The 13,653-nt window shown below is 37.1% G+C and overlaps 1 protein-coding gene across 13 annotated transcripts in view; it reads right to left on the reverse strand.

Annotated features, from left to right (window-relative positions):
* Window positions 1-12,279: 12,279 nt before the first annotated feature.
* Window positions 12,280-13,653, reverse strand: part of sox6 (SRY-box transcription factor 6) — a 624,359-nt gene continuing 622,985 nt past the window's right edge. For all 13 annotated transcript variants that reach the window (XM_048545909.1, XM_059652056.1, XM_059652052.1 and 10 more), the window contains one exon: window positions 12,280-12,986. In XM_048545909.1, coding sequence (XP_048401866.1) covers window positions 12,683-12,986 — 304 coding nt within the window. In that variant the 3' untranslated portion in view covers window positions 12,280-12,682. The remainder of the gene's footprint in view (window positions 12,987-13,653) is intronic.

Here is a 13,653-nt window from a genome sequence, read left to right on the forward strand (position 1 = left end):
ACTGAGGACTTAGACTAAGGTAGTCCTGAGCTTTTAGGGTGGGATTAGATCAGGGACTCTAGGGTACTGGTGAGGAGATGTTTGAAGGTCAGATGAGAAGGTACAAAGGGAGGATGTTGGGTGTTGGGGGAGTGCCCCCATTACACACAGGTTACCTCCCAAAAGATAGGCCCCCTTTTCTTCTCTCTTTTCCCCAAATTTTATTTGGATTTCTGAATCTTGTCTGCTACCTATTCCAAACATTTTACAGTGTGTTCAGCATAATATTCAGGTCAATAAATATGTCAAAAAAGAGCAATTTTCGATTGATTATCTTTTTAAAAAAAATTGGCTGATTGGCTATAAAAATTTGACACCCATCTTCTAATGATGCTAAGGCATTTGGATGAACATGGTGGGGGGGTGGTGGGGGGCAAGGAAGATTGTGGATGAGAAGGCAATTGGCTGGCTTCCCAAAGGAAATCATGTGGATAATGATACCCAGTGGGACTGGAACAAACAGAGTTAAAAACATAGGAAATCAGCTATGAATATGTTCAAAAGAGCAGGGGGGGGGGGCGGGAAGAAATTCAAAAAGAAAAACTTGATGGCACTTTACTTGAATGCTCATAGTATTCAGAACAAAATAGCACAAATATGAGCTAACAGGTATGATTTTATAGCCATTACGGAGATTATGGTTGCAGGGATTTCAAAATTGAGAGCTAAGCATGTAGGAGTGAATAAGTTTTCAAAAGGACAGACAATGAAGGGAAGGATGGTGTGGTTGTATTGTTGGGTTGGGATGGAATAAGTACCTTAGCAAGAAATGATCTTGAATCAGAAAATGTAGAATCAATATGAATGGTGTTAAGAAGTAAAAAAGGAAGAAGACAGTGGTAGGAGTAGCATATAGGCTCCCTAACAATAGCAATATGGTGTGACAGGGAATAAATCAGGAGATAATGAAGTCATGTAACTAAGGTGGTTGTATTAATCATGGGTGATTTTAACCTTCATATAGATTGGGTTAGTCAGATTGACAGAGGAAACCATCAAGCACAATTTATAACATGTATTCAGGACAGTTTCTTAGAACTGTGCTGCAATACTAAGGGGAATGAATATTAAAATTGTTTTTAGGGTCCCTATCTTAACAATATTTAGTCATTCCATTACTCTGCCTGGAATTCTGTTACATCTATATTGATTCAACTGGGTAAGAGGTTATTTTGGATCCAGTGATGTGTAATGAGGCAGAAATTAAGTGAAAGACCCCCTTGGAATCAATGACCATAACGTGGCAGCAGTTTGATTTCAATTTGAGAGAGATGAAATGGGTCAGAAACAACTGTGCTGAATTTAAATAAAGGTAATTACAAAGAAATGAGGCTGGACTGGCCTAAGAAAGGAGTTTATTGGAAAAAGTGGTTGCAGAACAATGGCAGACATTTAAGAAAATAACTCATGGCTCATAGCAAAAATGTATTCGAGTGAGAAAGAAGAGGTTGCACATTTAAGACAGAAATGAAAAAGAATTTCTTCTCTCAAAGTTGTGAATACGTGGAATTTTTTACCACAATGTACTGTCAAGGCTGAATTAGACAGATTTTTAATTAAGAAGGGAATGAAGGGTTATGGGGAAAAGGCAAGAAAGTTGAATTGAGGAGTATCAGATCGGCCATGATCTCATTGAAAAGCAGAGAAGACATGATGGGCTGAACGGCCTACTTCTGCTACCACACCTTATGATCGACCCATGAAACGGAAGCTTCTGATAAAAGCCCTAAAATTATCTTTTACTTATTTGAACCTGTATCAGGTATCCTAGTTCCACATTTTAAAATAAAATTCCAGAATGAAAATGACTTCTGTTAGCTTGTTGATATTATACGTTCTGTGGTATTAACTACTATGCATTACCAAAATGGTCAGTTTCCATTTTTAACTTTTTCAATGAATTGCCCTGCAAGACATTGTGATACCTTCAGAAATTCAATCAAGCTGAATCCCCATTTTGTCCGATGAGCACATATTCATACCTTCTTAGGGCTGCCAGTAGGTAGCAATTGACAGAAGACTTGGAATATATTTCTTCTGAGGTTGGCAGATGCCAGGTCGCTGGCCATTTGTTGAAATCCATCAACTCAAAACAGACCAGGAATAAAAGCTGGGACCTTTTTAGTTTCTATGAACTGCCTTTACCTTTGGCAGTTAGGCCAAATAATTACTTTTGGCTTCTGGGCTTAAGGACTCCACCAGCCCCCAATCCCTGGTCTGATTATTCAACATGCCATTCTGATTCTCATGTCACTTGCACCAATGTTTCATTGTGTGGTGTGATAGCAGTTGTTTGTTTTCCTGTTTTAAATGTTACAAAATTATTACTACTTTCCCATGCCTCATTCTGCAAATGCCCTGTCTTAATTTCCTGGAGCATAGGACATAGAACATTACAGCACAGTACAGGCCCTTCGACCCTCGACGTTGTGCCATTCTGTCATACCAATCTGAAGCCCATCTAACCTACACAACTCCATGTATGTCCATATGCTTGTCCAATGACGACTTAAATGTACTCAAAGTTGGCGAATCTACTGCCGTTGCAGGCAAAGCATTCCGTTCCCTTACTACTTCAGTTCCGTAGTACCTTATCTTTGCTGTTGTGGTAGTGCTATCCAAACTTGATACTCCTCCCTGTGGTCTTGCAGTTACAACTTTCAGTCTTGTCATTTCACCCTGCTGCTTTGTTGATGTTTGAAAGGCCTTTTTACATTATCATCGTGTGTAGTTGGACTATTTATCTTGGAGAGTTATTTTGTTCACCAGGGATATGCACAACTACAGCTAGATTTGGAGGGATGCTCTTGCTGTTACAGGTTTTTAGTTTAATGTGTTATCTGCAAATTATTTAAGGAAAATACAGTCAATTTCTGGCTAATTCTGACACTACAATTTGATCTAATTCTTACTGCTTGTGTTATTCCTTTATGAAATAATTTGCAATGCCACTTTTGAGCAGTAATGGCAAAGAACGAATTAGAATTAGGTTTTATTAGAAGTAGGTTTCCTTGTCACACATAGTTCAGTATGGGGATACATGAGTACAGTGAAAAGTGTACAAAGGCACCATTTCCAGTGCCATCTTAGGTACAAAGGTGCCTAGGTAGGAAATCTTAGAGGTAAATTAGAAAAATAAAGAAATAAAGTTAGAAGTTCAGCATTGTGGTCCTTCTAAAACAGCGTGAGAGGGGGAAAGTAAAAGCAAAATGGTAAGATCAATGGTTCTAGAATAGAGTTCTCCAAGAAGAGGTTAGATAATATAAAGTCCTTTGAAATTTAGACCAGATTGCTCGTCGCTCTGACTGATGGATTGGGGCAGGGGTGGGTGGGTGGGGCGGGGGGGAAGCTGAGAGGAGGAAACTAGCTAAATTTGTGGCTAACCATAGTACATTGTCTAAGTCAGGTTTGCCACTTAGCTTTCAGTGAACCAAAATTTTCTGTAAAGTATCATGCTAATTTCCCTAATTATTTTCATCTGTAAAAATATACAACAGCTTTCAAGAGTTTTAACTATGAAGAAAAATATCCTATAATTACAGTTTTATACTGAAAATGTATTAATTAGAGCGGCTAGTAAAAGACTTAATTTTAACTGATTTGAGTTTGCATTATATAATCAGTCTACCACTCTTGAAATACTTGGTTTGTCATCTGCCCTGCTTAAACCATCTTGTGTCAGAACCGGGTAGTTATTCTTTATTGTTATGAACTAAGGTCTAGTTTTTAATCTGGCAGGGAAACTTACGGAGTTGAACAACAGAAAGGGGATGAGTTGCTGGCTACAATGTTTCACTGACTATTTGGTGTCGGTAAAATTTGTTGGCGGAATCAGTCTAGAGTTATGAAATATTGGTTACACAGGCTGATATGTTGCGCAACACTGTCTTGATTTCAGTTGTCTTCATACTGCTGCTTATTTTAATCTTTGATCATGCTGCAATTCCCAAAGGTTGTAAGGGGAAGGTGAAAGTATACAAATTGTAGGGAAGACTAGCAGGAGGAACTGATTGAACATTCTTGGTGAATTCCATTGAACGACTAGTCCTCTCCAATGGTGGTCTCCTTTCTCTTTCTGAGAATTAGTCTTGTGTTGAGTGTGTGGTGAGGAAGGAGGGGGAGGCTTTTGCTTTGTTACTAAGTGGGGGGCATCTGCATTTAAGTCAGCACTGGCTAAGATAACAAGGTGTGGAGCTGGATGAACACAGCAGGCCAAGCAGCATCTTAGGAGCAGAAAAGTTGACGTTTCTGGCCTAGACCCTTCAGCAGAAAAATTCTAGGTCGGAAACGTCAGCTTTCCTGCTCCCAAGATGCTGCCTGGCCTGCTGTGTTCATCCAGCTCCACACCTTGTTATCTCGGATTCTCCAGCATCTGCAGTTCCCATTATCACTGGCTAAGATAATCGCATTTATATGTGAAAATTATCTCAAAGCAGATTTTAAGAAATCCTCAGTTAAGTTTGCCAGTTGTGAAAACACCTATGACTAGTGAACAAGTAGGTTTTTGACAGTGCAACAGGGAGCTATTGTTTCCATGAGTTGGTGGAACAAGAGTTGTGATTACCAAACGAACATTAAAATGGAGAGCTAGGGGACCCTTTTCAAACATAGACTAATTAGACTTTGCAATTGTGGTGATTGTTAGAACAGAGATTAAATCATCATCAAATGGAAGAATGTAACAAAAGATAAGGAAATGAAATTGAAACAGACAGTAGTTGATGTAAGTCAAGAGGCAGCAATATTTAAATGCAATGAGGCAACATGGCTCCTTTGACACTGGTCTGCTCCTATTAACAGAAAGGTCAAAGTTCCTCAGATCTTAGATAAGAAAGAAAAAAGAAAGGTTGATTTATATTTCAGAGTCTTGTTTACTTTCAAAGAGCAAAAATCATACCATTTCCTGTCTTATTTTCTTAATTTCACACAAATATACATTGCGGTTAAAATAGAAAGTGCCAGAGAAGTTCAGGGCCACTTGGCCACAACAATGGAGAGAGAAACGAGTAACATTTCAAGTTCAACATAATCCTTCTTTAGGGCCAACACTGGAAAGGTGGTAGCCCTTTAGAGGTAAAACATCAGTTGTGTAGCAGGATTCTGGATTCGGGTGGTGAAATTACATGCATGGAAGACAGGAAGTCTGATGATAGGCAGATTGGTGCGGAATCCAACTCATCAGGCCTTCTGATAATGGCCGTGGCAGAATTGCCATCAGTTTTCCTATGCATGGACCTCCTGGTGCAGCCATTCATTTCTGCTCTCTGTCTCTCTTTTATGTTCTGCCTTCTGTATGAACAAGGAAGAGGAGTAGCCCACTCACCCTTCAAGTCTGCTCCACCATTCAATTATATCATGGATAACATGCTCTTAAGGCAATTCTACATTCCTGCAATTCCTGTTAATCTTTCATCACCTTGGTAATCAACAATCTATCCAACCTCTGCCTTAAAAATATTTAAAGATTCTGCATCCACTATCTATTCAAGAAGGGAATTCCAAAGACTATCAATGCTCTGAGAGGAAAAAAATGTTTGTCATCTCTGTTTTAAATGGGTATCCCCCAGCTCTATATTTCCCCTCATTTCAATATCCACCCTGTTATGTCCTCTCAGGATCTCAAGTTTCAACTAAATCACCTCTGACTCTTCTAAACTCCAGGGTGCACACCATTTCCTCATAAAGCAATCCAATCATTAGTCTTGTAAAACTTCTCTGAACTGCTTTCACCGCATCAACATCCTTCCATATGTATAGTATCCAGTACTGTACAGAGTACACCAATACAACATCATCAATGCCCTGCATAACTGAAGCATCGTCTCCCTACTTTTATTTACACCTTCTGTGATTATTCCTTGTTTTTTTTATTTCCAGTGGTTTTGTAGATGTAGCAATCTTAGTGACTCTCCTCTATAATTCTTTTGTATCCACTTAATTTTGCTACCTCAATTACTCTCTTTAAAATTCTTGGACTTTGCATTTAGTCTCGCCCCAAAAGGTTTTGATCAACGTTAAATGCTCTACTCCTTATTAAATGCTCCATGTATTACTCATGTATTATTAGAAAGTGTGCCCTACAAAAGCAGAAATATTGGGAAACATCCTCGAAAACTGGATTAGGCCCTAGATTCATTCTCCACATTTAGCAAATCTAGAAATGATACTGGATCTGTTTCCATGCATCGGAAAAAAGACAAGTTGCAACTGAAATTGCTTCAAAATTGTCTGATGTTTCATTGATTCTTTGTTCTGCAGATAAGAAAAATGTTTATCAACATGGAGGCAATTTCCAAACGAATCTGAAAAAATCCAAATAAATGAGCTGGCAAGTTAACTTACTCCAAGTTTACTTTTAAGTTCAAAGAAAAATTTACTCACTCAATAAATCATAGAAGAAACACGAGCATCATAAAACAAAATTTATCTTTAATTAAGTGTCAACAGCAGTACAAAAGATGGAGTGATGGTGAATATATATATATATATGTATATATATAGAAGGAGAGAGAAGGACAGTTGAGGTAAAATGAACTCAGGCAGTCTCAGAGCCACTCCCCATAAGGCCCCAAATCCCTGTCTTATCATATCCATTATTTGTAACAATAAGAAGATGGCATTATTACCCAGAGTCCGTAATACCACCTTGTGCAAAAGGCCTTTTTTTTTGAAATTGTACATAATGATAAGGTGCCTGTAAACGCCAGAAAATAACAGGTTGGTGTCTTTTGACTGGTGTTTTCAACATTTTTTTTATTATTTCAAATATAATGGAGGCAGAGAAGGTCAGACTACTAGTACCGCTAAAGTAAATTTAACCCTAATTATTTCTTTTCTTTACCTCACGTCAATACTGCAGAAAATAAAGGCTGGTTTACATTATGAATAATGCCAAGCAGGGAAAAAAGTGACAGTAGGACATTGAACATAATCAAGAAGGTTGCACATCATCTTTCGCAAACAAGTTGTCTTTTGTACTGTATTCAGAGCAGAATATCAGGAACATGTGATGGAGTTTCTTTTTATGTTCAATTACAAACTTTACACAAGACTGTACAAGTCATTTTTTTTCTTTTTTTTGATAAATTATTTACATTTTGTCAGACTTCTAACATTTTCAAAGCAGCAGCAGACACTATTTTTCTAAACATCCAAACATTTACCTGCTGTGGGCCCAGGTATCTGCATTGTTTTAAATTCAAAATATGGAGAAGTTGAACTTTTTTTAAAAAAACATTAAATTATTAAATTCTGCTGTACAAGACACATGTGCAGCAGCCCTTTGTTTCTTAAGAGCCACACACAGTGTTGCAATTGGGACAAAAGATTAGATAGTACCATGGCGTCAAGAGTCCAGGTTGTCAGTCACACCTGCGCTTAAACAAAATAAAACTTAACCAAACCTCTTACACTTTACCAGCAGCTAGCATGTCAGTCCAGCAAGTCAGTGAATTGTGCTGATTAAATTAACATGGAAAACAACATCACAATATACATCACAATGAAAAATACAGCTTCCAATGCTGGAAGATAGAGGTTACAGTAAGAAGCTATGTAGGAACAGCTTATAAGCGTGTCTGAATTGTAGTTTTTCAACAAAAAAAGGCAAATACTTAATGAATGAACCAAAATGATATAAGAACTCCTGTGACTCTTCTTAAAGCTGAGAGCAGGCCATTTTATAAAATCGCACGCTCCAGCACAGAACACAAGTGACAAAGACAAACAGCAGATACACATAGCAAGGCTGCAGTGTGCAGAATACAAAAAAAATGTTAGTTGCACATTTCCCCATACTCCCAAAAGCGGCAAACACCTCACTTGTGTGTTTCACAGAAGCCTGTCATGTTTGCTGGCTTGTGACAATTACAGGGGAAGAAGGGTGGGTGAAATTTAGGAACAAGTCCTAATTGCATTCACCAAAAAGTAAATACACTTTGTCACTCAACAGTTAGCCAAATGACTGGTTTGGTGCAAGGACTCCACATTATCAATACTGCGTTAAAGTAGAAAAAAATATTCAAATAGTTTTGACACTGGGGTCATATTTGAGACTAATGCATATGACAGATCAAGTTATTGGGTAAAATTATTATTTTCTAAAACAGAACAACTAATGCAACATATGTTTTGTTTTAAACGATGCCACAGCCTGGGAAATTATCAGTGAACTGTTAAGAATAGTAGTTTCCGGGAAGGGTGTTGCTCTCAATGCACAACAACTTTTGCATCATTTCTTACTCCACCCTACTACATGTGGCATCACAAAAAGTGCAGCTACTAATCTAGGAATCAGGACTATCTCCTGCATCTGTTATACACATTTTAAACATATACTTAAGTACTTCTGCCAGATTTGGGTGAATTTGCTGCAGGCACAATTGCCCATTTTTATTCAGATCCCATCTGCTTTGCTGATGCGTGAAATAATCAGACATAATAATCACCCAAATTTAGGAAAAGAAAGTGTTTGGCAAACTTATTTTCCATTTAATGTAACACATGACACAAAGAAGAAAGTCAAAAATGTTAATTGCACATGTTGAAAATGATGCACAGCTCTTGGTATTTTCCACTTTCCAAATAAAGGTTTGTCAAACACTCTAAAGGAAGGCATTGCCCCTTTCACAATAATCATTACCTTTCTTCTGTGTGAAATAATTAAGGAAACTTTTTTTTTAAAAAGTATCTTATTCAATAACAATGAGACAAGGTTTGCTGACATACCTGCCTTCGCATGATATTTGCAAGCAATGATCTAAAATTGGAAAGACAATTTGATTCATGGCTGCAGCCACCTGAAAAGTTCCAAACTAATTTACTTATGCCACAAAAGCTATGAATATTGAGGCCAATTATTACTTAAATACAACTGAGGTAAGATTGACTTAACTGGTTGAACCAGTGACATCAAGTGAGAGCCTCTTCTATTTGTCATGTTCCCTGCTTATCTTGTATCTTATTACCATCTGGTGCTCGTTGTTATATTCCTGACTCTGTTGGCGCATATTGCTACATGTCATTGTGCCAGGACTTGCTAATTCATCAACACCATCACGCCACTTAGAAACAGTTAAAAGTGAGTTGCTGGCTATCACATTCCCATAATCACAACTCACTTTAAGAAGTGACTTAGAGCGAATGGAACAATGTTTGATTTCCACAAATACCCCCCTCCCACTCATCAACCCCAGGTTGATAATTTTGCTTTTACACAGAAGGAAAAGGTGAATACATAAAAAGAAATTTACAAATTTTGTCTGATTGTTTTTTTTTCCTACCATGAAATGGGCACAGTACAATGATTCAAAAAGTGATTTTTTTTCTCTTTAAATAAAATTATTTCCCTACTCTGCACATTACTAACTGTAACGCTATATATATCCTTAATAATAATAATTACAATACAAAAACATGAGAAATTGACCACAAGCAAGGTGTCTGAACGCCTCAGCTAAAGGTCCAATACTGTTATATCATTGCGGGTGTGAGTTCAGCATCTACATGAGGTACAGCGATTTGTCAGCATTTAAAAATGTGGACCAACATACAATGATGTATAACAAAACAGTAAATACATAACTTATATTTCACTATGTATCATGAACAAAAATAGAATTCTATTTCCTATGTTATATTTACAATTTTAAAAAAATCTAAAATGAGATGGTGGATTTTTTTGTTGTAACTTTGTTTTAAGCTCCAATTTAAGTAATTTTGTATTATTTCCTTTTTTGATTGTCTTGGTTGAATAACTCTGCAGTGATATTTTAGAGCCTGAATTCGGCTAATAAATATTACACAAACATTTATTTGATCTAGTCAACCTTAAAATGCAATTTACAAAGAAATAATTATGACCATTTAATAAAAAATAATGAGCTTGGCAAAGTCTGTTTAGCCAATCAGCGGTCATATAGAAAATGAAGAATGTTTGTGGGGTTGGTTGGCAAGAGAGAAAAGGAAGATTTTAAAAATTCAGGGTAAGGAAGGATGACAGAAGTGAGGGAAAAGGGGACACTGGGCAGGAGCTAAAACAAAGTATTCATTCATAACATTTTTTTTGCATAAATAAAGTTACTAGACATAAAATGACTCAAATCTGGCAACTGTGAGGCAGGCCCACACGAGTCGGAACAGGTGACATTTTGTTCATGTAGTATCTCTTACAACAGTTTCACATTAGTCAGAAGTGATAAAAAATATCATTTATATCCAGTGCTCATAACACTTTAAAACATCCTGTGTGTATGTGTGTGAGCGTGTATGTAATGTGTGTGTCCATGTGTGTATGTGTATCATTATATATATTACATATATATAAAAATATTTACATACACACACTACAAGCATAATCAAGTTTCAGTCCCAAAAAACAGTCCTTTGTTTTCTCACCAGCCTGCACTATATCATATTGGCATGGCAACAAAACAGCTAAAACAACTAAATGTTTGTGTGCAATGCAAAATGAACTAAAATATGTACTCTCAAACTACAAGCCATACTCTGTCCTAAGTAAAACTGAATTTTAAAAATAAAAGCAGTTGAGGGGAGCTAATTATTACTCAGAATTTATAAGAACCTTAATAAATTATATCATGTGAAATAAAGACCATCCCCTCATTCCTCCCTCCCTCAAGTTGAAGCCAGATATAAAGTTCAAGGTGTTTTTTTTTTGAAAGGAATAACTTCTCTTAGTACTTTGAATAATTTGCTAAATAAATAGTGTGTTCATCAGTTATTCTCATTGCATGACATTCCAACTAAAGCATCACAGTCCAAATTAAACTAATCCAACATTAAATAATGGAGTATCAGTATTCATTTTGGGTTTAAATAATAAGCAGAATTCTGCCTTACTTCTCAGCAATAGTTGATATTTTTCTCCCCAATTTCAAATGCAATGGAACTATCAAAAGTGCCTTTTAAATTTAATAATGGTCATTTATATTTTCCAGCACATATTAGGTATTTGGGATGGATGATTTGAATACACAGGGCAAGTTAATAGATGTACCATAATAGTTTTATAATTTACCTGTCTTGTTTCTACGTGTGGTAAATCTCACCCACTTCCTGCATATCAAATCCCATTAATGTTTAAGACCTTACAATGCATAATGCTCACAGCAATGCAGTAGCTGAATTAAGACATTGTGAAATTAAGTAAAATGTTAAGCTGTCAGTGTTTAGTTCCCTCCCTATTCATCCCTACCCAATTTGTGCTTATCAAGGTGAAAGCTAACAATGCAGAGGAATGAAAATGGTTTTTCTTGAAGTTACTTAACACCGTTAAACAGCAGGTAAGGCTCTAGGGTCAGTTGGAACATAAATCAAAGGTAACATTGAGGCCCCTCTCTCCTTTCTCTCTCTCGCTCTTTCTCTGTTACCTCAACAATATTCCTGTGAGACTGAAATAAGATTAGCCCAGTCTAAACTTCCTAATTCAAGGGGTGTTTTGTGGGGGGAGGCAAAGGATGATGAATGCTAGTGCCAATAACATGGGGCAAAATTTTACCCTTTTATCTGGTTTGATAAATGTATTTTCCATTTGGTCAGACCACCCAGAAACGTATGGTTACTGATTTTACCCCCAGGTTTTATACTTTTCTTTCCCCCTTTGTGTTTTCTTTTAAACTCAATAATCCTAGATTATTGGCCCCATGGATCACTGGAATGACTAAGATACTCTCAACGGAAACCAACATAATGAGGTAAAGGGCTGGAAACTATGCTTCAGTAACAAGTGAGGCAGCAACTAGTCATGTTGGCTGCAGTGAAAAATAACTGTTGAACACCCTATCGTGACACATCAAGAAAAAGTGTTTGGACACATGCACTCTGGCAAGCTCCTCCTCTGTCTCAAATAGATATCCTTCGTTCGTATTCCTGAGTAACGTCACTGTTGTCTGGAAAGAACCATATTGGTAAGTGTAACTATATATTTTTTGTTCCTCATTAAGATGACAGAAGATTGTCTAAGACTTTTGTAGCATCTCCCAAATAAGACTTTTCAGAGTGTTAAGATTAAAATGCTATTCAAAGTTTGGCACTTTCTTAATTCAAACAGTACAATATGCAACTCAAAAATAAAGAATTTTTAAAAAAAGGAAAGCCAGTCAGGGCTCAGCTCTTTGTTGTTCTGCTTTATGCTGTGCTCTTTGTGCACACGCGCTGCCATTTTTGTTGTGGTTCCCATCCCCCCACCCCCCCACCCCAATCTTTTTAAAACTACGAAATTTAAGTTATTTTAAATAGTTCAGATTAAAAACACATTCACAAGTTGCTGGTTGGCACAGCATACCTGAGTGAGAATAAAACCCCCCACCCCTTAAGAAAACAGTAACTAAAGCATTTTAAAACAAGCTCAAAAAAGAGAAAGGAAAAAAAAACTTAAGACTGCCAGATAGCTGTGAATCTATATTAAGCAACAGCTTTCAAGTCCTGACTTTTTTTTTGTTTTCAGGCTGTAGCCAGTAATGTAAAATGTCCATGATACTTTGTAAAAATAAAAAGAACAATCAGAATGCTTCACACATTAAGAAACATTTAAGACCATTGCTGATGAATCTGTTGGAGCCACACATGCAGGCTCATCAATAACTTTTTTTGTTCAAAATAACAGTCTGATTGCAGTTGCTCTTCAGTTGGCACTGATGGCCTCCTGATTCTCATTGTCACTGCTATAGTCTGATTTCTGATCATCCTCATAGTCCTCGTACATTTCCATTTCATCTTCGCCATTTATCATTTCGTTCATGCCCAGGTTGCCGCTTTCTCCCTTCATACTGTAAGTGCTCTGGATGACTGGGATGCTTGGCTCTGGACTGCCAGATTCACTGGAACACTCGGATGTCAGTTGTGGTGATGCTGCTGTGGTTGCCATGGAGATAGCACCAGGATACACTACGCCTGCTGCCGTGGTGATTGGAATCTGAGGTTGTTGCCTATGCAGAGGTGAAAACTGATTCGTTAGCAACTGAAATCAACAAATAAATTATTTTGAAGACATGATGAACATGACTCATTGACTTGAACCGAATAATGTTGCTACTGGTGGCAGTTGGCAGCAGTGGCATAAGGATCATGAGTAACATTCTACCTGTAGAGGAGGTTGGGACATTTCACGTTGTCAGATTCCCCCATGTCAGCGTACTCTATGACTGTTATCACATTACAGAACAGGACTATATTTTCCATTCCACTTACTTCAAATGTTCATAACATAAATACAGGCTAAATCTTAGTATCACTATTGCAACCATTGTTATTTCTTTAATAAATCCGTGCTCATTGTCTCCACTTCTCTATCTGGAAATTAATTCCATTTGTTGATCACTGTTTGTGTGTAATACAATTTCCAGGAATGAATCCTAAAATTAGTGTCTGTATCTTCTTGTACTGTATTTCAAATTTAATTTCAAAAGTATTGTTCTAAGTTTACTTTCATGCATTCCTTTAACAATTCTATAAATGTCAAGTAGATCTTGGCCCAAATAATCCAAGGATGACAATCGCAGTCAAATCGCCTGGACTGAGCTCCATAATTCTAATCCCAGAACCTTTATAAAGGTGGAAAAATCCAACTGTTCCCTCTTAATGCAGAAAAGTTCT

This window comes from Stegostoma tigrinum, chromosome 17, assembly GCF_030684315.1.
Source record: "Stegostoma tigrinum isolate sSteTig4 chromosome 17, sSteTig4.hap1, whole genome shotgun sequence".
NCBI classification, from domain to species: domain Eukaryota; kingdom Metazoa; phylum Chordata; class Chondrichthyes; order Orectolobiformes; family Stegostomatidae; genus Stegostoma; species Stegostoma tigrinum.